At 51.6% G+C, this 24,986-nt stretch overlaps 1 protein-coding gene across 1 annotated transcript in view; it reads left to right on the top strand.

Annotated features, from left to right (window-relative positions):
• The first annotated feature begins 15,894 nt into the window (after positions 1-15,894).
• Positions 15,895-24,986, top strand: part of IRS2 (insulin receptor substrate 2) — a 29,185-nt gene continuing 20,093 nt past the window's right edge. Inside the window, exon 1 of the mRNA XM_042980078.1 lies at positions 15,895-19,982. Within this exon, the coding sequence (XP_042836012.1) occupies positions 15,989-19,982 (3,994 nt within the window). The 5' untranslated portion in view covers positions 15,895-15,988. The remainder of the gene's footprint in view (positions 19,983-24,986) is intronic.

Raw genomic sequence — 24,986 nt, 5'->3', positions numbered from 1 at the left:
AGTCCCTTTAGACTTGCATTTCCACATTCAGGAATCTATCCCTTGGGAATAATGCAAAATGGAAACAAAAATATATGCATAACACGTTCATCAGAAGATTGTTCATCATGGCAAAATACAAGGGGAGAAGTGATACCTGTCAATCGGAAACAGAGAAAAAGGACTGTATGACCTTATGGTGACTTCATGGAGGATGAGGCAGCCATTAAGTGACACTGTCATGCAGAGCTAGGGCAACTGGCCCAGTGGCACTTCCGTCACACCCTGAGGACCAGTGTGAGCAGCCTCACTGGGCAGGACAGACTCGGGACCGCAGGTGCAGTGCAGGGCCCCACCATCCGTCCATCACCCTCCAGAGCAGAAGCAGCAGTCTGACCCACGCGGATGGTGGCTGCAGGACCTGTAGACCACGGAACTGGAGAATCGCCACTGTAGAGTCTTCAGGACCCTGGATAGTCCCAGGGTGGTGCTGAGGGTGGAGCGAGGAAACAGCTGGGTGTGGTCCTGCCCCCTGCACTTGACCCAGGGAAGTTTCTCATGGCCCCCAGGCAGTGAAGTTTGCTGTGGGTTCATCAAGCTGAGTTCCGGATGGAGGTCTGGGGGTCACACTTGCTGGGGGACAGGAAGAGCTAGAGAAAGACACAGCACATATCAACAGATAAATGAAAGTCCTTAAGGGACCCCCCCCCCAAAAAAAAGGTGTCAGACCAAACACAGCAAAGGGCTAGACATTGTTCTTTGGCAGGTGGGAGACCGAAGTGAAGTGAAGGGTGGTCACTGTTCCTGCACTCCTCTCTTGAACTTGGTGTTGTGCTGAGCTAAGAAAATGCTCTTGGTACCCAGGAGAAAGAGGATAGAAAGAATGACGCTCCCTAGCTCACGGTCAGACGAAAGGGAACAGCAGGAAACCAGCTCGCTCTTGTCCGCGGGTGCCCTCGGCTCAAACCCGACTGTTTGCGTGACGTGATACCGGAACTTGAAGTTCTTCACAGAGTTGAGTCGATGGCAAAAATCTGGCAGATTTCCCTTGCAGCAGCTTTGTACATTCTCCCAAAGATGTGCCCAGAGGTAGCAATAACGTGTGTGGAGTCATTTCGTGCGTGTTACCATCTTTATCCACGGCATGAACCCTATCATCACGGCTCGCATTTCACGGGTGAGTCGCTACATGCTCAGGGATGTCATCTGCCACAAGATCAGAGCCACCATTCTGCCCGAATCCAGGGACAGTGGTCCTGATGTTGTGTGTGGGCCTCTGTGGTAGTTTCCACCAACCAGAAGTGGATGGTAAAAGGTGGCACTCAAACCTACGTTCTTTGTCAGCTTATTCCAGAGCGTCACCTGTACTTAAATCTGCAAGGGAAGGAAGATTTCTGTTCTATCCTCTGTCTTCCCACATCACAAAATATAATTTATGTGGCAAGTAAGTTTCCTGTCATGTGCATGCTCAAGTTTTAAAGTTTTGTTTATCATTATTTACTTTTGAGGGAGAGAGAGAGAGAGCATGAGCAGGGGAGGGGCAGAGAGAGAGGGAGACACAGAATCGGAAGCAGGCTCCAGGCTCCGAGCTGTCAGCACAGAGCCTGACGCAAGTCTCAAACCCACGAACCACAGGATCATGCACGACCTCAGCCGAAGTTGGGCATTTAACCGACTGAGCCACCCAGGGTGCCCCTTAAGGCTTTATTTTTTTTTTAGAGCACTTTTATGCTTATAACAGCACTGCGCACACAGCCTCACCATTATTACCATCACTCACCAGAATGGTACACTTCTTACCCAGGATGCATCTTGCAAAGTAGATTTCAAAATACGAGAAGGATGTTTGCATCGAAATAAGAGTTATCTGCTACAAAGACACGGAGATGACTCTACCGCAGGAGAGTGATAGGGCGGGGGGGGGGGCGGTTAACCTCTCTCTACCTGTTGAGCCCCAGATGGCAGATTTGTCCCTAGCTCTAAAAAATATACAGGCTTTAGCTACCTGGAATTTAAATAAAAACTTAACAAACACATACGCGCTTTGCCCTGGGAGGTTTCTGGAATTAAGAATTAGAATAAACAAATCCTACATTACCGTAATAGCACATGAGAAATAGACTAAGATTTTATCTATTAATCCCCTTTTTTGCAAAATTACATTTTGTCCCCTAGAGATCCTCAGCTTTTCCTTTCTGATTGGCTCCATTCATTTTTCCCCCTCTAGCAATGGTTAGAAAATAAACCATCACTTTTCTGGAACTATACATAGAAATATTTATTAAAACCCTACTAATTTGTACTATATATCCACTTCACGCATGTTTTTCCAGAATGCACAATATAGGACAAGAAGTAGCGAGGGTTTAGTCATAAACTTTGACTCCTCCTCCAGAAGACTCAGATTTGCCAACCTCACCCAATCCCTTCATCAGGAGGTGCTGGGATGGATTCTTCTAGAAACCTTGAGGTCAATGAGTTCCTCTACAGCTCATAGCCCTGTAACTTGGGGTCGCACTCAGAATGTAGGTTTCCCGGATCACCTCTTTCCCCTCCTCACTCCACCCCCTCCTGGCACCCAAATCCACTGCTCCCCTTCCTGGGTCATTTGATGCACCTTCTAGATTTTCCACATGTCGACCTAGAGAAACAAGCCTGTGTATATCCTCAGGTGTCAGCCCTCCACTCCCTAGACAGAAGGTCCACAAGGTCTCTGAGTCTGTGGCCCGCAGATGGTATGACACAGAATACAAAGTCATAACAAACCTTTATTGACTATGTATAATGTGCCGGCCCTTTCCCAGGTCATGATCTCACGGTTCATGGGTTCGAGCCCCGCGTCGGGCTCTGTGCTGACAGCTCGGAGCCTGGAGCCTGCTTTGAATTCTGTGTCTCCCTCTCTCTCCGCCCCTCCCTTACTCACACTCTGTCTCTCAAAAATAAATAAACATTGAAAAAAAAATGTGCCGGCCCTTTATGATTCAAAGGGCTTAATGTACCCGTTCACTTGCGCCTTTCTATAATTGCAAAAATGTTCTAGTAGAGGAAAAAGTACGCAAGTATAACCCAAACAGGTAGAATAGGCGGGACAAGAATGTGTCGAGCATCAACCGTGTGGTTCCTTGACAAAGCGGATCCAGGGTAAAGCGGGAATCAACAGCGGCCCAGGGCAGGGCAGAGGGGCCACGAACGGAGGTGCTCTGAGGCCGTGGGGTGAAGAAAGCCGGCCAGCCTGCAGCAGTGAGGACGGGAGGAAAGGTCGGGCACCAGTTTCCATGCCTGTTCCAGAATAACATCGACATTCATCACGCGTGATTGGGGGCGCCTGATAGTTGTCTAATGGCACGACCTCTGGAAATTCTTGACCTGAGCACTCGAAGGGAGCTGCTGGTATAAACAAGTTGCATACGCCACAGGTACTATGTGAACAAGTTCTAACAAGCTGTCAGCTTGAGTCGAGGAAAGGGATTCTGACCCATGTTCCTCTCTGCCCCTCCCCCACTCGCACTCTGTCCGTATGTCTGTCTCTCTCTCTCTCTCAAAAATAAACATTAAAAAAAAAAGAAAGAAAGAGCAAGACGACATTGACTTTGGGGGAGAGTCGGTAATGGGGGCTCTAAGATTCACAACAAGACAGCCATGAGATGGAGGGGACAACGGAGACCCATGTCCAGACATGACAGAGGCCCACACACAACAATCAGGGGCACACACGGATCTCTCTCCGTCCCTGTCCCCCACGAGGTACCTCCTGGCTGGTGCCTCTCTGTGCACCCATAACAGCTCGTGCTGCACCCATCGTGGATGCCAGCACAAGCAAAACCAAGAGAAGGGGACTCAGGTGCCCTCCCAGAGGCCAAGCCCCACTCCCGGCCACACAGTTCAGTAAGCATCTTCACAGATACTACGAAAACTCAACCTGTCATGCATCCCACCCCTCCCACCATCCACCTGCTCCCACGGGGTCATGCTAAGTGGTCCTTGCTTTTCGACCAGCCCCATTTTCCTCCTTTGTTTCCCGAACACTTCTAGTCCATCCTTCTAAGAGTCACCCCACTGTAAACCTGAGTGTGTGTCCTATGGGAACCCAAGCTCTTGCCCTTGGTCTCCAGCTCAGCTCTCCCGCACCTGCACCTGCCGTCCTTGTTGACACCCATGGCTTTGGCCGCACAGACCTTCCAATGCAGAAGGGAAGTGTTCTGTCCCTTGCATTTCCTCCTCAGGGACCCTGGCCCGTCTTACGTGCGTCTCTGGATTCCAACCCCTCCCTCTCCACAGATGCCCAGGAGGAGATCCAGGCCTACCTCACCGGATGACTCCTCGTGGTTGTCAAGACTGTGCCTGCTGCCACCCCCCGCTCCCGCTCTGCTCACACCCGTGACCCCCATCCTGCTGGTCCCCCCCCCAACTCCTGTTCAAAGACTGCTTCTTCCCTGGGCCCCCAGTGGGCTCCTCCTTCTGCCCTTCCCAATGCCAGTGTGATCTGGGCAGCCGGGCCTTCCTCTCACTCACCCTCTTGGCATGCCTCTAGCAGCCTGCCCAGGCCCCCAAACTCATCTCCTGTCCAAACCCCTCCGACAGTCTGCCAACATCTTCCCTTGGGTGGCTGGGTCACCTCTCCATTCTCCCTCCGCCACCTTCTCTCAGGAGAGGGCTCTGTGGGTCCCAGTCACCCCGCAAGACTTTCCAGTAGCCATTTCTGACTCTGCCCCTCCTCCCGCATGCCCAAACTCTCACCAAGGTCTACTGAGCCCTTAGTTAAAACTAAAATTAATTATTTTCACCCCTTTGACCATTGAACAGATTCTTGTGTTACAAAATTCAGAAAACCCGTCTTCCACCCTGCCCCAGCCCAGATCCGCACTGTGACTTACATGCCCACCTTACAGCATACCCTCAAATGTGATTATGGGTCACTGTAAACAGAGCTGACACGTTCCTGTTCCCGTCACATATACCCTGCTATTCATTTACACCACCCTTACACCTACTGGGTTTTAGACGGGTGTGCCTTGTTTATAAAAGGGGCACTTGGTTGTTAGCACTATAATCTTTTAATTATTTAATTTAATGTTTGAAATTGTAATCCAGGGGCGCCTGGGTGGCTCAGTCGGTTGAGCACCTGACTCTTGATTTCAGTCATGATCCCAGGGTCATGGGATCGAATCCTGCATCTGTCTCTCTCTCTGTGTCTTTTTCTCTCTCTCCCTTTGCCCCTACCCCCTCCCTCTCCCTCTCTCTCTAAAAAAGCAAAACAAAATAAATGCTTTGAAATTGTAATCCAGTCATGATTCGGAACACCGTCTGTGTATTTCCTTACAGGCTAAGATGGATAGATAGGTAGGCAGGTAGCTGGAGGCATAGATAAAATTTGATCAGTTCCAAATTGTTGGCATTCAACTTGCTTCCACATTTTTCTTATTCCAGGCAAGACTGAAATGAAGATACTTCAATACATATCGTTTCACATATGTGTATTTGTCTCTATTGCAATCATCAATGCGATAAATACCCTCATAAAGAAATCACTTCGCACATGCACAAGTAATTCCTAGAAGCTAAATCATGGGTCCAGGCATGTGGGCATTTGCCACTCTGATAGATACAGTCAAGCTGCTCAGCACACGTGTTTCTGTTGGTACCACCACAGCCCTGTGTGGGAACCTTGCCCAACATTCTGGCAAACACACTGTGTTATCAAATTCTCAATCTGAGCCAATCTGATAGGTGAATGATTGTACCACTTTGTGGTTTTAATTTGCATTTATCTTATTATGTGAAAGGTTAAGCAAACTTTCATATATTTAAGACTTTCTTGCATGTGCTCATGTTATCATGACATCTGTGCTCAGTTCCTTCACCCATTTTTACACTACGATTTTGGATTCTTTATTAAATTGTCTTACAGGAGCCCTTAAGGTATTATACAAAGACATGAGAATTAGCACTTTATCTGTGATGCTGGCTATGCTTTCTTCCCAGTTCACTTTCTGCACTTTGACTTTGCTTTTACTGTATTTTCTCCCTGCAGGATTGTTTCAGAAAGTCAAAGTCATCAATATTTCTTTCATTTTCTCCTACATTTTATGGTTTTGTGTTTTAATGCTTAAATCCTCAATTCAACTGACGTTTTAGTGAAAGGAGACAGGCATTCAAATTTAATGTGTCTGCAGGGGCGCCTGGGTGGCTCAGTTGGTTGAGCGTCCGACTCTTGATTTCAGCTCAGGTCATGATCTCACGGTTCGTGAGTTGGAACCCCGCGTCGGGCTCTGTGCTGATGGCTCAGAGTCTGGAGCCTGCTTTGGATTCTGTGTCTCCCTCTGTCTCTACCCCTCCCCCATTCATGCTCTGTCTCTCTCTGTCTGAAAAATAAATAAACCTTAACGTGTCTTCAGACATATTTTCCAGGTATGCAAACCCCATTTGTTGGATAATGTCTTTTCCCCCAGTGAGGTAAAATGCCAGCCTTGTAACGCACTCACTCATTTCCCCTGTGTCATTGGATCTTTCTGCACTTAGTTGGCCCTTTGATTTAGCAATTTGCATGTAGTTTCTCTTCTTCGGTGAGCTTCCAGGGGGCGCTGTCGGGTCTGAAAGTGCATTTCCTCTTCCTGACGAGCTCATTGGTTAGCCTCCCCCGTGCCATGCATGCCTGCAGAGGATGGGAGCTGCTAGGGTCAGAGACTCGTGACACAGACAACAGTGTGACTGGCTTCTTGTTCCTTCCCCAAGTACCACGGGGGTGCCATGGAGAAGCCCGGTGCATGCTACCTGTGCAGAAGGTTGTCACAGAGCACTCAACGGGCTGGGGGAACCCACCTCTTTTGTAGCAGGAAAGAAGCAAGCCTGCCGTTTGTCCTGGAAGGCGCCATCGCTTCGTATCTCAGGGCGGCTGTCTGCAAACACACTCCTAGAAATGGCTTGAGGGAAGGGAGGTCGCCATGCTTATTTCTTTTACCCAGCCAGCGGTGTGGGAGCCCAAGACACCCAGGGAACGAGCAGGCACCACTGGGTGGCTGGTGTCGGCTTGCACTTTTGTGCCCACGGGACCACACACGGTATCTGGCACAAAGGAAATGCTTGAAATATATTGATAACTTTGCTAGAATCAAATATTTCACTGGGTTAGTATGAATTGGTCACCAGATAGCATAACCAGAAAGCACGTACCCGTGTTATTTCATACCACGTAAACAGTTCCTTAGCCCACAGACCGAGGTGGGATCAGAACATTGGCTTTTTTAAAAGTCAACCTAACACTGGACTTAACAGAATTAGTAATGTTTGACTAATTACAACTGATTTCCATGGAAAGAAATTTGGAGACTGTGTTTACTAGTTTAATTCCCTAGGATGTGTTCAGTTTGGAACAGGAGGGTAGGAGGGTAGCTTCGAAAAGCATGCTCCGGTTTCAGTGCCCTTAATTTATTTTAAATGGATGAGCCTTATTTATAAGACGGGCTCTTGGTGCTTATCGCCAAAAGGTTTTAATGACGCATTTTCACGTTTGAAATTGTAATCCAATCATAACGGGGAACACCATCCGGTAAACAAAGCTGGGGAAACAAAAAGGGGTTTGGCCTCCTATGGAATGAGCTCGAGACTGCAAACACCATTCAGAAGGCGGAAAAGGGAACTGGGTTAATAATTCAAAGGGAAGAGAAGGACCAAGGGGACTGGCAGCGAGATGCCACGGCACACCAGCTCATTGTACTTAAGGAGCAGTTTGAGACGGGGACTTGTACGCAGGGACCATGGGGCTATGGCTCTCTACTTGAGCACTGAATCAGAACGGGGGCAGGGCAGACATGCTTCTGTGGGAGCGAGGGGAACACCTGATGGTACAGGTGCAGGAACCAGAGGCCCTGGGAGCTGTGGTCCTGACCAAATCTCTCAGGGTCACGTGCAAAGCTATTCCCATGTTAACTGTGCAACGCCTAACATCAGTGGAACCAAATCAAATCAAATCAAATCAAAAGACACCTTAAAAAAGATTCATTTTAAAGTTGCCTTGATTCACCTCGTACTTTTCTCATGCATCCCTCCTTCCTCTGAGTGCAAACAAAATTACAATTGGAAGATCGTTTTATTTACCAAGGTGAAGTTCCGTTCTTGTTTTCTTATTTCCATATCCCCTTGTCCCGCAATTTTCCTGAACATGTAATTTGATGTGATGTGAGACCTTTGGTAAAAGTTTTGTGCTCGAGATGAAAATCACTTTCTCCGGCACATATTCTTGGCAAGAAGAGGCTAAGATAGCAGCCTTAAAAATTAATATAAACCACTAAGAAAATGCCGGGTGATGGTCATAATAACATCTAATAATTTTTGTGTCCAAGTTATGAGACAATATTGAATAAAAGCTACAAGAGAAAAAAGAAACTTAAATGTTAATCACTTAAGGAAACAGTGCCGTATTATTTAGATAGAAAACGAAGGGCAACGACTTACATTCTAGGTAATTCCTAAAACACATTTGATGCTTAACGAATACTGGACACATGCTTAGTAACTTGGTGATTTTTGTATTTTGGATTGAGGAAGATATCAATTCACCTGAGCAGTGAAGGATATTCCTATTTTTCTATTACTCTATAATGAAAACACAGAGTGACTTTATCCAACGAGGTTAAGTTACTACATGCATATTGGTTTCCTTTCTAACTCATACTATAAGGGATGTTGGTGCCATCTTGAAATTGTAATACACCTCTACGGTGTAGAAATTTTAAAGTCACGTACCAGTTTCCCAAAATAAAAACAGAAAAATGTCAACTCTCAAAATAGCAATATATTCCATTGTCCGTTTGCTTTTCAACAGCAGCCGTAAATATGGCTTTTTAATTCTTACTATTTGCTACATAAAAAAGGCAGCCATGGGGCGCCTGGGTGGCTCAGTCGGTTGAGCGTCCGACTTCGGCTCAGGTCATGATCTCGCGGTCCGTGAGTTGGAGCCCCACGTCAGGCTCTGTGCTGACTGTTCAGAGCCTGGACCCTGTTTCAGATTCTGTGTCTCCCTCTCTCTCTGACCCTCCCCCGTTCATGCTCTGTCTCTCTCTGTCTCAAAAATAAATAAACGTTAAAAAAAAAAATTAAAAAAAAAAAAGGCAGTCTTGCAGTATAACAAGTAATTTTAAGAACATTTTTAGGGGCACCTGGGTGGCTCAGTTGGTTAAGCGGCCGGCTTCAGCTCAGGTCATGATCTCATAGTTTGTGAGTTCGAGCCCTGTTGTCGGGCTCTGTGCTGACAGTTCGGAGCCTGGAGCCTGCTTCGGATTCTGTGTCTCCCTCTCTCTCTCTCTGTCCTTCCCCTGCTCATGCTCGGTGTCTCTCAAAAATAAACATAAAACATTTTTAAAAAGAAAATTTTTATATGGAATTCTTATTTTTGTCCTCTTTTAGCAAGAGGCTGGGCTGACATGTAAAAAAGAGCTGGCAGCTGCGGGATACTGGCTGGTGTTTGCAGTGGTCATTCTGAGAACCAGCTTATCTGAACTGACCATCTCCAGTTAACACCCATCCGGGAGCAGAAAACGGCACTAAATGCACCTGCATTATTTTCTTGTGAACCTCACTAATTCGTATTTCCTCAAGCTAGTGCAGTCGATATCCTCTGTTATACATGATCTAAACAAGGTAAACAGTACAATAATAATAATATGTAAGAAGTTAGTCGTGCTTCTGAAACATTGTATGTAGGTGCACAGGACAGGGAAGGCAGGGAATGAAAAGAACAAGATTCTATTTCCACTTGCGATGGAATCATGTATTTACAGTATCAGCATCATGAGAGAATTGTATATGTTTTACTCGTCCCAGAGACTGGTACGGATCGCATTGTATAGCATACATGAGTATAGTGATGAGCTATCCTTACTAGTTATTATTATTGCTATTTTACATATCACCATCTTCTGTCCAACCACAGAGAAAGGCACCAGAAAGGCGTGCTTGGCAGTAAAGAAAGCAAATCTTCTGATCTCTTCACTCTACTTAGATAACTCACCTCTAAACGCCATTTCCTACCTTGACTACCTCTAGTAGTTACATTCCCTAAAGACGGATGAAAACAAGTAAAAAGAATGTAATTTTTACATTTAAAGTTGGTAAGTCGTGAGTGTGCAAGTTCACGTTACCTTCATAAAAAATAGCCACATGTGACATTTATTAACTGCCACTTATTACTTGCAGTTTCAAAACGATTTTGTTATCCTTGGCTTTTAAGATACATTTTCTTTCCCATCCGTACTTTTTCAAACGTTGCTTTTCAATATCCCTCAGGATGCCTGGCTTATTCTAAAAACAAAAATTTGAGACTGGCAAGTCGACTTAGTGAAGAAATGCGATAAAAAGCTTGCTTGCAAGACAAACCAATCTTGACTGTAACTCACGTTTACTCCACAATAATCCTGACTTCATATCCTTGTTTGTTTTCATTGTGTTGCCTACGAAGTTTTCCAAAGTCTTAAACGATCGTTGATACTCAGTTTTCATACAGTAACTGCTCTTGGTAAGTAAATATGCAGATTGAGCTAAAATACATTAGAAAATGTGAACATATTAGCTTGATACTTACCCAATCATAAAAAATAAGCTTTTAAACTGAATGTGTCCTTTCATTTGTCCTCTGATTGTGCCCCGAGTCGCTCATTGTCAGTTTTATCCCAAACTGCTTCTACCCACCTATTTAGAGATTTGTGCACAGCAAGTGTAAGGTAGGTTAGGTTGTAACCAATTTTCAGCCACCTCCCTGGCTGCAGCGTCTTGCAAAAAAGCCTGTTCTGCCTTAGGAAGAAGCACGGCCGGGTGGTGGCACTCTTCACAAGAATGGGTCACATTTCGCTGTTATCTTTAGGTTGGATTTCAAAACAACTCTAGAAAACAGACTCAAAGGCAAGCCTGGGACAGCACGTGAGCTGCAGCAAAGGGGAAGGTTTGTGACTACAGTCCAGTTCCACAAAACGCCGGAGCAGCTGGCAAAGAGCTGGGTGGCTTGTGTCCTGCTCACCACCCCCTCACCCCCGCAGCAGTTTACAAACAGGGCGAAAGCTCGCTCCTAGAGCAAACAGTGGGATCAATGAACACGGGCTGATCTTTCCTCCCTAACATTTGCTCTGTTCAAGGACACATGGCTCTCCTCACCGCTCATGCCCCCTCCCTTCTGGAAAATATAGCTGTGTCATTTTAGAGACTCTTTTTTTTAATGTCATCTGCTTGTGATCAACACATTGAGAGGCAGACAATTTTGCTTTGCTCTGACAGAAAACCACAGTAACACCAACCAAACAACGTTTTAACCCAGCAGCTAGAACGCTGACAGCCAATACCTACCCAGGGCACCAATCTGGTCGTGCAAAACGTGAGTTTTGTTATAGGGCCAAGCATCCCAAGAGGGTTATTCTAAGAAGAAACGCTTTTGGTTTGTTTTTGTTTGTTTGTTTTACGCTTCAGTAATGTTAGGCAGTCATTCATGTAAAATTTTAATTTCTATCATGGAAAGTCTGTGGGGGGAAGGTCTGTTTTGTTTTGAATTTAGAAATATAGTCTCAAAATTCAAACACCACAAAATCCAGAGGTGAATTAATAAAAATGTTAAGTTACTAACCATAGTCACTTTGTAATTGCTGGTTTATACATTTCTTCAACATATTTAAAATGAAAATGTTGTGAGTATTGGGTTAGCTGTGCTACTACATGAGGATTTTCTCCAAGGAGTTTTGATTCACTGCATACATTTTCCAGAAGAATTCTCATGTTTAAAGTTATAGTAGTTTGCTTCACCTTACGTGTACATGAAATAGTCATTTATTTGAGAAAACCCCTTCTCCCCAGTGAATATTTCAGAAAGACACAAATTGAGATACACAAGTACTTACGATGAGCAAAATAAATACTAAAGTGGAAACCTTCACAATGTCCAAGGAACCAATACAATCTATTAAATCTTGGTGCTTTAGATATTTGAAAAGTCATGCACAGGTAGTAAGGTATCCAAACAGCAGTTACATTCTCTCTTGTAAATCATTCTGTTGCATACAATTAGCATGTTACAAAATTCTTGTGAAATTTCAGTTGAAACATATTAGCAAATATATTTGTGAAAAAAAAAAACAAAACAGCTTTGAAAGTGCAGGAAGTCCCCTTACGAATTCTAGATGGGGAAAAGTCTGTCTCTTCCTGGTTCATTCATCACAGAAAGAGAAATTTATTAAATGAGCTACTGAACCACATTATTTAATACGGCAAAATGTGATGAAATGCTCTACTTTTTAAAAAGACTGAACATGTCCTCTGACATAAGCCTCTGAACTTAAAATCTACACCTTCTAAAGCACATTTTATTTTATTTTACTTTATTTTATTTTTTTCCTCATAAAGCACATTTTAAATTAAATTGTCCTTTTAAATTTAAAAGGACATTTTAAACTGAAGCTATTCTAACTGGTCGTATAGTATGCCACTTAATTATCTGCTCAGTTAGTTTTTAGATACAGTTCATCTAGATAGAAAATACTGTCAAACAGCTACACAGGGTTAAGAATTAAAAAGAAAAAAAAAACTCACAAGCACTAAAACGTTACCTACTTTTCTCCTCCTTAAGTGTGCCTTTGTTACAGGAAACAGAGAAGAGAATTAATGATGCTTACTATTATTTGCATTGTGGATTTGTGGTGCGTTTTTAACATCTACATTTTTATGAAATTGACTGCTTTATAATAGGTAATTAAATTATTCCAGTAAGGACTTTTTGTTTTAATAAAAGAGTCCTCGTGTACGATTTTATGTAAAGAAAGCAAAACAGGCAAACAGAAAAACACTCCTTGCTAAAAGATACGGCCAGTTAGTTACCCGTAAAACCAAAGAGAACTTCCAAGGGAAGGTCTTGGACCCTGAGAAAAACTTTCATCCAGGCTGCTTGTTGGCAACAGACCATGCGTGGAGAGCAGCTTGGCAGATGTTATTAGCTGACTTTTGCTGAAAAAGTATGGGGGAACAGTTGGAAAATCACAAGGTGTCGAACAAGCTTTAAATAAATAAAGCGCTTATTTGGCAATGGGAAGGGAGGAAGGCAGGGATACCTCTAATGACAGAGTTCCTTACTGTCGGTTTCATGGGCTGACTTCTTAATGAGAATGGAAATTGTACCTCCCACACTTGTATTTCGAGGTTCTAGGACTTCAGAATGACAATTAGTTTGCAATTTTGTACGAAAAGCCACAACCAAAAAGGAAAGAATGGAACAATTGCAAGAAGTACTTTTTTCGAGGAGCTCAGTGGAGCTCAGTATCCCGTTAGGCTGAGTTAGAGGTTGTGCCACGTCCCCGTCTGCTAGTTAGGGTTCCTGAACACACAGGCAGACCCATTCAGACCCTTCCTGTGGGGAGGCGGAAATCATCACAAAGCCAGTAAAACTGGGCCACATTCCCCTTCCACTCCTAGATAAGAATTCCTTCATCCCTCCTTTCCCAGTAGACCTATTGCTAGGCAACATTTGCTAACGGAGGAAGGACAACAAGATCTGAAAGGAACAGGAAGCCGGACTACCGTGTTCACGAAGGTGCGCCCAACAGGTGCACACACACGACACACACATGCATGCAGGCACACACGTGAAACGACATTCCCACAGGTATTATTTTTTAAAGCATGACTGAAAATGGAAGATGGACTTTAAATATACTTTTTATATATCAAACCCTCCTATGATATATGCCTCACAGATTATTCTTCCCAAATTTATGCGACTCATCGAGAATCATAACGGTGTACATGCTAAAGAGTAAAAACGCTGTTTTTTGGGGCACATAACATTAACTAGCAGGATCTTTAAGTCACATGCCTACAAGTATGTTAACATATTTATCACCGTTTCAAAACCTACATTTTCCTTAGACTTAAGACTTCATTGCATTTGAAATAAAGACTCTTATAAACTATAGAGGGCATTCAAAGGCAAACTTCCAGGACTTAATAAAAAATAACCAACGTTATTGTTTCCAATTATCTCATGAAGACACACGAATTAAAGAAAGAAAACAGACAAGGGCCTGTTTTGTTAGCCTTCTCAGTCCCTGCGAGACCCGGAGCCGGCTGCGGTCTGAACTCTGGGACACACATCCTCACCAGCTGCCCCCACTGTGACATTTGGGAGACGCGACCACGTGGGTTCTTATTTGCAATCGACTTTGAAAGTCACAAAAGCCGTCACAAAAGCCATGGAGACGGGGATATCGGAAGCACTTCTTCAAGGGCATCTTCAACAGCAGCGACTGCCGGCGAAGGGCGCGCAGGTCTGGAGCCGCCCACCGCCGTCCGCGCCAACGCGCGCGGGGCCCGGAGGGTCTGGTGGGAGGCGGGCACCCGCCGCGGGCACCCGGGCTGCGGGCTGTTTTCTCGCTGGAGCCCGCCCTTTTTCCGGCACTATGGAAACTGCGTTTTTGTACGCCCGCTCGTCCTCTTTCTCTTTCTCTGGTTCCATCCCAAACAGACGATTTCAACTTCCCGAGAACCTGACAAGTGAATGGCGCTGATGACGCCCCGGAAGAGCCCACGACCTGGGTGCGGGGGAAGGGCGCCCCCGAGCGGGTGGGACCCTGGGAGCCGCCCGAGGCGAGCGCGGCCCCGGATCGGGGGCGGCGGGGAGGGAGGGGGCGCCGCGCCCCTCCCCTCCTTCCAGGAAAGGGCACCGAGCTGCTATCGATCCGGCGCTCACCGGTGACTAATGTGATGCTCGTAAACAAGGCGCGGGCCGGGCACCCGGGAACCACCCAGGCGCAAACCCGCCGCGGCGGGGCGGGCGCGCGCCCACCCGGAGTTTGGGCGCCAGATCCGCTCGCCCAAGCGTGCGTGTGGGTGGGAGGGGGTTACGAGAGGGCGGCCAAGCTCATTGCCCTTTCTTGCCCCCGCGAGTGGAACGGCAGCAGGGCGACGCGGGGCCCGAGGGAAGGGTGCTGCCGCCCCCCTCGCCGGCGCCCGGCCCCCGGCTCGGCGGTCTCGGCCCTTGATCTCCACCGGCCCCCCGCCCCCTGCAGTGTCCCCTCCCCCGGTCTCCTCCCCGGCGGAAGCTGCGAGCCCAATTAATTGAGTCAAAGGCGGGAGGGAAGGCCCTCCGCGCGGCGGCCGGCCCCCGCCCCTCGTGCGCGCCCCTTTTCCCGCCCTGGGTGGCATCTCCTCCGCCGGCATCCACAACGAGCCTCTGATTAATGAGGCCGGGGCCAGCCCCCACCCCGCCCGGGCCCTGGCCTCCGCGGGAGGGGGAGGGGACGGCGGGAAACGCAGCCCCGGGAGAAAGGGGGGCGGGGCGGGGGCGCGCGGCCCGCCCCCCCGCGGCCCGCGCCCATTGGCCGCGCCGGCCGTCCGTCGGGGGGCGCGGCGCCAATGCGGGCGGCGGGGCGGGGCGGCCGCGCCGTGTGTGCCTGCGTCACGCCGAGTCACATGTTGTTTTGCTCTTAGTTCAGTCACTCGGTGCGCGATGTGTTACTCGCTGTGCGGCGGGGACCGCGACGATCCCGGGTCGCCGTTGGCAGCGGCGGCGGCGGCAGCAGCAGCAGCAGCAGCCCGGGTGGCGGCGCGGACCCCGAGTGCCCGGGCGCACCCCGGCACCCCGGAGCGCGGCGCGGCGGCGGGACCGGTGCGGCCGCGCGCGCCTTAAGCTCGGCCCCGCGGCTCGGGGACCCCGACTCCCGGCCCAGCCAGCGAGTCCCCAGGCGCCGCCCGAGAGCCCGGGAGGCAAGCGGCCGCGGGGAGCCGGGCCAGGGGGCGGCCACCGCCCGCGCCGGGCATCCTCTGGGGCCCGGGAGCGCGGAGGGCGCTGCGCCACCGCGCGGTGCCGGCCCCCGCGGGCCTCCCCCGACCTTCCCCACCTCCTGGGCCCGAGGGACGCGGGCTCGGGCGGGCGAGCAGGGGGTAGGGTGGGGGGGCGGGGAGGGAGCCGCCCCCGCCCGCGCCCCCTCCGCTGTCCCGCGGCTCCTCCACGGCGGGCCGGGCGGCGCGGCCTGAGACGCCGGCGATGGCGAGCCCGCCGCTGCACGGGCCCCCCGGGCCGGCGGGTGGCGACGGCCCCAACCTCAACAACAACAACAACAACAACAACCACAGCGTGCGCAAGTGCGGCTACCTGCGCAAGCAGAAGCACGGCCACAAGCGCTTCTTCGTGCTGCGCGGGCCCGGCGACGAGGCGGCGGCGGCGGGCGGGGGGCCGGCGCCGCAGCCGCCGCGGCTCGAGTACTACGAGAGCGAGAAGAAGTGGCGGAGCAAGGCGGGCGCCCCGAAGCGGGTCATCGCGCTCGACTGCTGCCTGAATATCAACAAGCGCGCCGACGCCAAGCACAAGTACCTGATCGCGCTCTACACCAAGGACGAGTACTTCGCCGTGGCGGCCGAGAACGAGCAGGAGCAGGAGGGCTGGTACCGCGCGCTCACCGACCTGGTCAGCGAGGGCCGCGCGGGCGCCGGCGACGCGCCCCCCGCCGCCGCCACCGCCGCGTCCTGCAGCGCCTCCCTGCCCGGCGCCCTGGGCGGCTCGGCCGGCGCCGCCGCGGCCGATGACAGCTACGGGCTGGTGGCGCCCGCCTCGGCCGCCTACCGCGAGGTGTGGCAGGTGAACCTGAAGCCCAAGGGCCTGGGCCAGAGCAGGAACCTGACGGGCGTGTACCGCTTGTGCCTGTCGGCGCGCACCATCGGCTTTGTGAAACTTAACTGTGAGCAGCCGTCGGTGACGCTGCAGCTCATGAACATTCGCCGCTGCGGCCACTCGGACAGCTTCTTCTTCATCGAGGTGGGCCGGTCGGCCGTCACGGGCCCAGGTGAGCTGTGGATGCAGGCCGACGACTCGGTGGTGGCTCAGAACATCCACGAGACCATCCTGGAGGCCATGAAGGCGCTCAAGGAGCTCTTCGAGTTCCGGCCGCGCAGCAAGAGCCAGTCGTCGGGCTCGTCCTCCACACACCCCATCAGCGTCCCCGGCGCGCGCCGCCACCACCACCTGGTCAACCTGCCCCCCAGCCAGACGGGCCTGGTGCGCCGCTCGCGCACCGACAGCCTGGCCGCCACCCCCCCGGCAGCCAAGTGCAGCTCGTGCCGGGTGCGCACGGCCAGCGAGGGCGACGGCGGCGCGGCGGCGGCGGGGGCCGGGGCGGCGGGCGGCAGGCCCGTGTCGGTGGCCGGGAGTCCCCTGAGCCCCGGACCGGTGCGAACGCCCCTGAGCCGCTCACACACCCTGAGCGGCGGCGGCGGCGGCGGCGGCGGCGGCCGCGCGGGCAAGGTGGCGCTGGCGCCGGCAGGGGGCGCCCTGCAACACAGCCGCTCCATGTCCATGCCCGTGGCGCACTCGCCCCCAGCAGCCACCAGCCCTAGCAGCCTGTCGTCCAGCAGCGGGCACGGCTCCGGCTCCTACCCGCCGCCTCCGGGCCCGCACCCGCACCTGCAGCACCCCCTGCACCAGCCCGCGAGCCAGCGGCCCTCCAGCGGCAGCGCCTCGGCCTCGGGGTCCCCCAGCGACCCCGGCTTCATGTCTCTGGACGAGTACGGCTCCAGCCCTGGGGACCTGAGAGCCTTCTGCAGCCACCGGAGCAACACGCCCGAGTCCATTGCCGAGACGCCCCCGGCCCGGGACGGCAGCGGGGGCGAGCTGTACGGGTACATGACCATGGACCGGCCCCTGAGCCACTGTGGCCGCCCCTACCGCAGAGTCTCCGGGGACGGGGCCCAGGACGTGGACAGAGGCCTGAGGAAGCGGACGTACTCCCTGACCACACCTGCCCGGCAGCGTCCCGTGCCCCAGCCCTCCTCTGCGTCCCTGGACGAATACACCCTGATGCGGGTCTCCTTCTCTGGCAGCTCCGGCCGCCTCTGCCCGTCCTGCCCCGCCTCGTCTCCCAAAGCGGCCTACCACCCCTACCCCGAGGACTACGGGGACGTCGAGATCGGCTCCCACAGGAGCTCCAGCAGTAACCTGGGCACGGACGACGGCTACATGCCCATGACCCCCGGCGCGGCCCTCACGGGGGGTGGCAGTGGCAGCTGTCGGAGTGACGACTACATGCCTATGAGCCCCACCAGCGTGTCCGCCCCAAAGCAGATCCTGCAGCCTCGGGCTGCCGCTGCGGCCTTGCCCCCCGCGGGAGCGCCGGTGTCCATGCCCGCGGCCGGCAGGGCCTTCCCGGCCAGCGGGGGCAGCTACAAGGCGAGCTCCCCGGCGGAGAGCTCCCCCGAGGACAGCGGGTACATGCGTATGTGGTGTGGCTCCAAGCTGTCCATGGAGAACGCAGACAGCAAGCTGCTGCCCAACGGGGACTACCTCAACATGTCCCCCAGCGACGCAGGCGCCTCCGGGACCCCTCCCGACTTCTTCTCCGCTGCCTTGCATGGCAGCGGGGAGACGCTCAGGGGAGTGCCCGGCTATTGCCACAGCTCCCTGCCCCGCTCCTACAAGGCTCCCTACACCTGCAATGGGGACAACAACGACCAGTATGTGCTCATGAGCTCTCCGGTGGGGCGCATCCTGGAAGAGGAGAGGCTGGAGCCGCCGGCCAGCCCAGGGACCGCGCCGTCCAGCGGCTGCGGCGGTGGCGGCCACGCCCAGCCTCCTCACCCAGCAGTGCCTTCGCCTGGCAGGCCAAGTGGCAGCGTTGGCGGCCGCCCAGAGGGCTTCCTGAACCAGCGCTGCCGGGCCGTGCGGCCCACGCGCCTGTCCCTGGAGGGGCTTCAGACCCTGCCCAGCATGCACGAGTACCCGCTGCCACCCGAGCCCAAGAGCCCCGGTGAGTACATCAACATTGACTTCGGCGACGCGGGAGCTCGCCTGTCGCCTCCCGCACCCCCGCTGCTGGCCTCGGCCGCCTCGTCGTCCTCGCTGCTGTCCGCCAGCAGCCCGGCCTCCTCCCTGGGCTCGGGCACCCCGGGCACGAGCGGCGACAGCCGACAGCGCTCCCCGCTGTCCGACTACATGAACCTCGACTTCAGCTCGCCCAAGTCACCCAAGCCGGGCCCCCAGGGCGGGGACCCCGTGGGCTCGCTGGACGCCCTCCTGTCCCCCGAGGCCTCCTCCCCCTACCCGCCGCTGCCTCCGCGCCCTGCGGCGCCCGCCTCCGCCCTGCAGCAGCAGCCGCTGCCTCCGCCCCCTCCAGGCGAGCTGTACCGCCTGCCCCCCGCCCCTGCCGCCCAGGGCCCCAGCGCTGCCTCCTCGTCGTCCTCGGAGACTGGGGACAATGGTGACTACACCGAGATGGCCTTCGGCGTGGCTGCCACCCCGCCGCAACCCATCGCCGCCCCCCCGAAGCCGGAAGGTGCCCGCGTGACCAGCCCCACGTCCGGCGTCAAGAGGCTGAGTCTCAGGGATCAAGTGTCGGGAGTGGAGGCCTTCCTGCAGGCCAGCCAGCCCCCGGACCCGCACCGGGGGGCCAAGGTCATCCGCGCAGACCCACAGGGGGGCCGCCGCCGCCACAGCTCTGAGACCTTCTCGTCGACCACCACTGTGACCCCCGTGTCCCCGTCCTTCGCCCACAACCCGAAGCGCCACAACTCGGCTTCCGTGGAAAACGTCTCTCTCAGGAAAAGCAGCGAAGGGGCCGGCGGCGGCGGCCTGGCTGGGGGCGACGAGCGCCCCACGTCCCCCCGCCAGCTGCAGCCACCGCCCCCACAGCAGGCGCGGCCGTGGCTACCGAGTCAGCCAGGGGGCTTGGTCGGGTGCCCCGGGGGTAGCGGCTCTCCGATGCGCAGGGAGACCTCTGCCGGCTTCCAGAACGGCCTCAACTACATCGCCATCGACGTGAGGGACGAACCTGGGCTGTCACCCGGCCCGCAGCAGCTTCCGCATCCGCAGCCGGGAGACAAGAGCGCCTGGGGCCGGACCCGGAGCCTGGGGGGTCTCCTCAGCGCGGTGGGGGGCAGCAGCACCGGTGGGGTGTGCGGGGGGCCCGGCCCTGGCGCCCTGCCCTCCGCCAACACCTATGCCAGCATTGACTTCTTGTCGCATCACCTGAAGGAGGCCACCATTGTGAAAGGTGAGGCCCTTGGAATCTTGCGGACGGTCGGCGGGAGGCAGGGTGGGATGGCCGGGGAGAGGGCCGCTCTGGCTTCACCACCATCCGCTCCTTTGGTACCTGGACACAAGCACCAAAATACTGGACAAGCCGCCTTGTTTTGCTTTCCTCTTGGCTCCCCCGGGTTCCTTCTTCGCCAAACAGCCGTAGCGGCCCAGTGGTCTTTGAGTTGAATGTGCAGCTTCGCACCCAGGAGGCTGGGATTCGTTGTTTGGGCCCCGCCCCCTTGTTCTTTTCCCACCGCCTCTCTTCTCCTCCTTCACAGGGCAGGGCCAGTCCCGCCCCCCCACCCATTTAGGCCCCCCCCCAGAGTGCCCGCTGGCAGTTCTTGACCTGGAGTCCTGACTGCTCCCTCACCTTTCTCTTTGTTTTCCTGAAACCAGGTCCCCCCTGATTTCTGCTGAGCCTCAGAGTTTACAAAAACAAGTCTGAAAGTCATTTGGAAAATGAGCATCCATTTTGGTGGCTGCAACAGGGAACAGTTAGTTAACTGTTTCAGTTTTACAAGTAAACTGCAGGGCTTTTCCTTAAGGGAGACTCTCTTTCTCCTGAGGGTCTGCAGCGGTGACAGTGTTTAAATACCACACCAAAGCAGTGGTTCTCAAACTTGAGCCTGCCCGGGAGTCACCTGGTCAGTGTTTGCCAGAAATCTGTAGGGCTGGGCCGTGTCAAGCCCCAGAGATTCTGATGCAGCAGGTCTAGGGTGTGGCTTAGAATGTGCATTTTTAAGAAATTCCCAGGCTATGCGGATGCTGTTGGGGGGATGCTGTGTGTGTGTGTGTGGGGGGGGAGTCCTCTGAGAACTCTGTCCCGTGTTCGACTCACCTGAGGAGGTTCAAGGAATGGGCCTCACCCAGGGCACACTCAAGCAAAGCACCCAGTGGGCAGAGCCCAGGCACCAGTTCTCAGAGTTTGCCCAGGGGATGTTACCGTGCAGTCGGGCTTCAGCATCAGTGCTTTAGAGAAAACAGGCGGGAGACAACAGCACTGGTGTTTTCAAGTCCGATAGCCTGGTGTCCCGTGGTGTTGTTCACAGTCCATTAAATATCCATGAGGAGAGAGCGGTGTGTTTGTTCTGCCGCTGGTGGTGTAGGCTGGGCTGGGGGCAGAGGGGGTGAATGTTCAATTCACAAGTTTCTAGTTATGGATCTTTCTGCGGGGCGGGGAGGTTGCTGCTAGGAAGGTGGAAGCTGTGTGGGAACCCGGGAACCGAAAGCCGTGAGAGTGGTGTTTGGTAGATGCTGGCCTAAGGTCAGCAGTCTGCAGCGGGTCCAGGGTGATGGTCGAGGTGGCTTGGGAACCTGTACACCTTTTGTCGGTAAAGTACACAGACCGGCTGAACCCTAAGTCCACCATAAGGCTTGTAACATGCCTGGGACCTGTAGTCCGTGGGATTTAACAGCATGACTATGGAGTAAATAGCCTGTTCTAATATAAAAGGAAGAGCTCTTTACTTTTTTGTTAAAACCATAGAATGAAAGGTGGAAAGAGTCCTAGAGAATTGTCAGGAATATGGTGCTTGAGCGTGGAATTAAATCAGTTGGAACTGGTCAGACTGTGCCCCGTCGACGACGACGACTCTCAACTAAAGGTCACTTTGTTCGCAGTTCAGTTAGGCGGTCCAGGTACTTCTGAAAAATTGCTACTGTGCCCTGAAGTTGGAGGACGAGTGAAGTCTAGGACCCAGACCATAGAAACACACCAGCGTGACCGGAATTGAGTGGAAAAAAGAGACAAACACACAAAAGTTATTGTCGTGTGCCCAAATGGGTCTATGCCTTAGTGAACACGAAAGCACACTTTGCTGAAATCTGATTCTCATCAGAGAAGCAGCCTGAGAACCTAACACCTTTTAGTGCTTTGGGTGAAGTAGGCGGCCAAAACCCGGCCTGGAGTTGGAGGGCCCCGGAGCGGGCTTCTGCAGAAGCAGGAGTGAGCAGGGGGTTTGTGTCTGCAAGCTGAAAAGGATTCAAGGCCTTTCTGATAAAGGAGATACATTCGGAAACGTGATTCATGTATGATATAATGCCCTTTCCAGACTCGGGAACATTTTAAACTGCGGGAGATAAGTCGAGCCAGAGACCTGATTTTAGCTTCTTCTGTGTTCCCACCAGTATAAAATTCCTTTCAACCTATAGGATTCAGGACTGAAGCCAGAACCGCAGTTTAGATGCCCCGGAGTGGCTGAGCAAAGATGAGATCCTATTTGGTTGCTGGTTTTCCAGAGTCTCTGTGAGCACTGTGGTCAACACCCTTTTAAGAAGGAAAAGGACTATTTTTAAGCAAAATCGAGAGCTGCAGTTGACCCATTGTGCCAAAACCGGTCTGTGAGGAGCACCCCATGATAAATGGATTTCTAGTAAGCTCCTTTGACACAGAGAACAGGAGGCTAGGAAAGACAAGGATGTGGGCTTAATTCACGTGGAACCTGAACTGTGGTCTGCAGAGCCAGAAGGGAAACGTTTAGAAACTCCAGGTGAACGTCCACTGTTATTTAACTCACGTGTGGCTGTAGAAATTTTGTGCGTGGTGCTCATAAATACGAAGTTCATGGGAGATAAGCGTCCTTTGGGAGAATGATTTATAGCAGGAGGACTTGGAAAGCATTTCTTTGAAGATGAAGTGGGAAAAGAGCTCCCGGGTCATCGCATGAGCTGGCCGGGCTCTGGGAAGTGGTGTGTGTGTCCCTGCCGAGTTCCTGGAGCTCCACACGGAGACACGTCGTTAATTATGCCAGAGCAGAATAGTCTGGGGTCATTTGCATAGGGGTTGGCATTTGCATGAGTGGTAACAAAGACGCAAGGTTCCTGCAGCCAGCCTTTGGTAGTTGTTTACCATAGAATCCGGGATGGGGGGATTATAGTGCTAGAACCAAAGACACAGTTAATGCACCCTCGGGGTGTGTGTGTGTGCATGTGTGCATGTTCTGCATTAACACATAATAATAGCATGTATAATACAATCGTTGTGTATTGATCCAGAGCAAGTAAAAACTGAACTCTAAATTCTGCGTCTCACTAGGGAGCAAGGGAGGGTACTTACTGCGTGTTTTGTGTGTGTATGTGCAGGAAAGTCTAACCAATCTGTCAGAGTGTTGTTGTTTGGGACCTGGAAATGTAATACTGAATCTATGCTTTAAAACAGCATGTAAAGATTCATTTTATACATTTTTGTGCTATGATGATAGATTGGTGTGTATTACGAAAGGTGCTGTCTTAGTGTTTCTCTTTAGTGGGATTTTTATTCTAAAATTGGTTTTTATGTACGAGTAAGGCAGATTAGACAAGAATGACCACTGAAAGCATCTGCCGTTTAAATTTTGTTTGATATAAGGACCATATATTCATGTTCTAGGGTCAGAGAAGTTGGGGGTAAAAGGAAGGTTTCCAAAGGTATAGTACAGTCCCAATTTATGTTTAAAAAGATTGCCTGTTGAAGTCTTAAAACAAAGAACTTGAATATTTTTAGCACTCCAGTGAGATTGCTTGACCACATGCCCTTTATTTTTCTGTCGGGCGTGCTTTCCCTGCTTCGGTCGGCCAGCTCTTGTCGAAATAAGATAATAAGGAGCACCGCTCCTGCCCTGTTCCCAGGAACAGACAGCCAAGGTGCTTATGAAAACACACAGGCTTTCGTGAATGAAAGTCACATGACTTGTTCTATTTCCTTTATTGAAAGAGAAACCTTTACGAAAATAGTACTTCGTAGAAGGAAGCATAGTATGTGGAACATTAAACCAGGAATCAGGAAACCAGGTTTCTGGTTGCTGATCTTAATGAGTCATTGTGTGACAGAGGGAAACCATTTAATCCCTGGTTCTCACTTTCTCTGTCTGTAAAATGGGGCAATTATAGCCCTCTCCCTCCTGTGTCCTTGGCCCCTAGGAGGTCCAGGAGATCATAAAAATCAGGAACAGTTAAAATGCTCTTCCAAAGGATCGTGCTGGTAAATCCAATGATGTTGTTGGTACTACCTTGAAACCATGAGTATTTATAGGAAACTCACTTTTGTCAATGAGTGTTCTTAAAAAAACAACAACAAACAACAACTCCTAGTCCTCTGAAAATGGAGCAAATACCTTTTTAAGAATTGCATGCCTTTTCTGCTTGACTGCCGGTTCCACTCCAGTCTCCCAAGAACCACGTTTTCGCCCTCCTTATTTAACTTGAGATTTTGTTCGCAGATAATTATCAATTGCAATGGAGTGGCGTTTTAAATTACATCGCGGAATAACAACTGAGGAAAATAGCATCCTCCTGCTGAAACTCCATGAAGACCGTACTTTTGATTACCTTCTTTCTATGACTTGTTTACATACCAAGACATACTGTTACCATGAAAATCGAGAACTAGAATGAACCTACAGTGTTTTAATTGATAGTGTGGGCTCTTCGCGCGGGATGTATCAAAAGAAACACAGAACCCGTCAACTTGCAGCTGCTGAATCCAGTGCTGGGCCTGGGGCTTCAGTTTTCCGGTTGATTCAGTTAGGGTGGCCACTGCTGTGTGCTTTGGATTCGTTTGGTCGTCAGGCACCGTAGGAACACCTCCAGTGTTTGATTCGTTTCCTCTTCTCCGGGCCCGTGCCTCCTGAAGAGGAATTTTAATAGAGAACTAACGTGCTGTTTTCTTTAGAGTTCTCTGTATCAAGTGAATCTGTGTCTCTTTTTCTGAAGAGGAGAACTTCAGCAGTTTTAGTCACAGCATGGGCAAAGTGGGCTTTCTGTTAGAATTCCCACTAATGTGTTTTCTGTAGAAGGGTAGTTCCAGGAGCTAGTTATAACTAGGGTATCAGATTTGGCAAGTGGAGAGGGTTTTGTTGTTGTTGTTGTTTTGGTTTTGGGGCTAGCGCAGAATCCAGTCGTCCTGTCTCACCTCAGAAACTTAAGGGAAAATGTAACTTTACTCTTTTATCTGCCCTGCCAAGTAGAGTGGGGGAAAAACTCAGAGGGAAATAATAACACG

Source organism: Panthera tigris, chromosome A1 (assembly GCF_018350195.1).
Source record: "Panthera tigris isolate Pti1 chromosome A1, P.tigris_Pti1_mat1.1, whole genome shotgun sequence".
NCBI classification, from domain to species: domain Eukaryota; kingdom Metazoa; phylum Chordata; class Mammalia; order Carnivora; family Felidae; genus Panthera; species Panthera tigris.
Note: the sequence above shows the minus strand (reverse complement) of the source record. Positions and strands in the feature narration are given on the sequence as shown.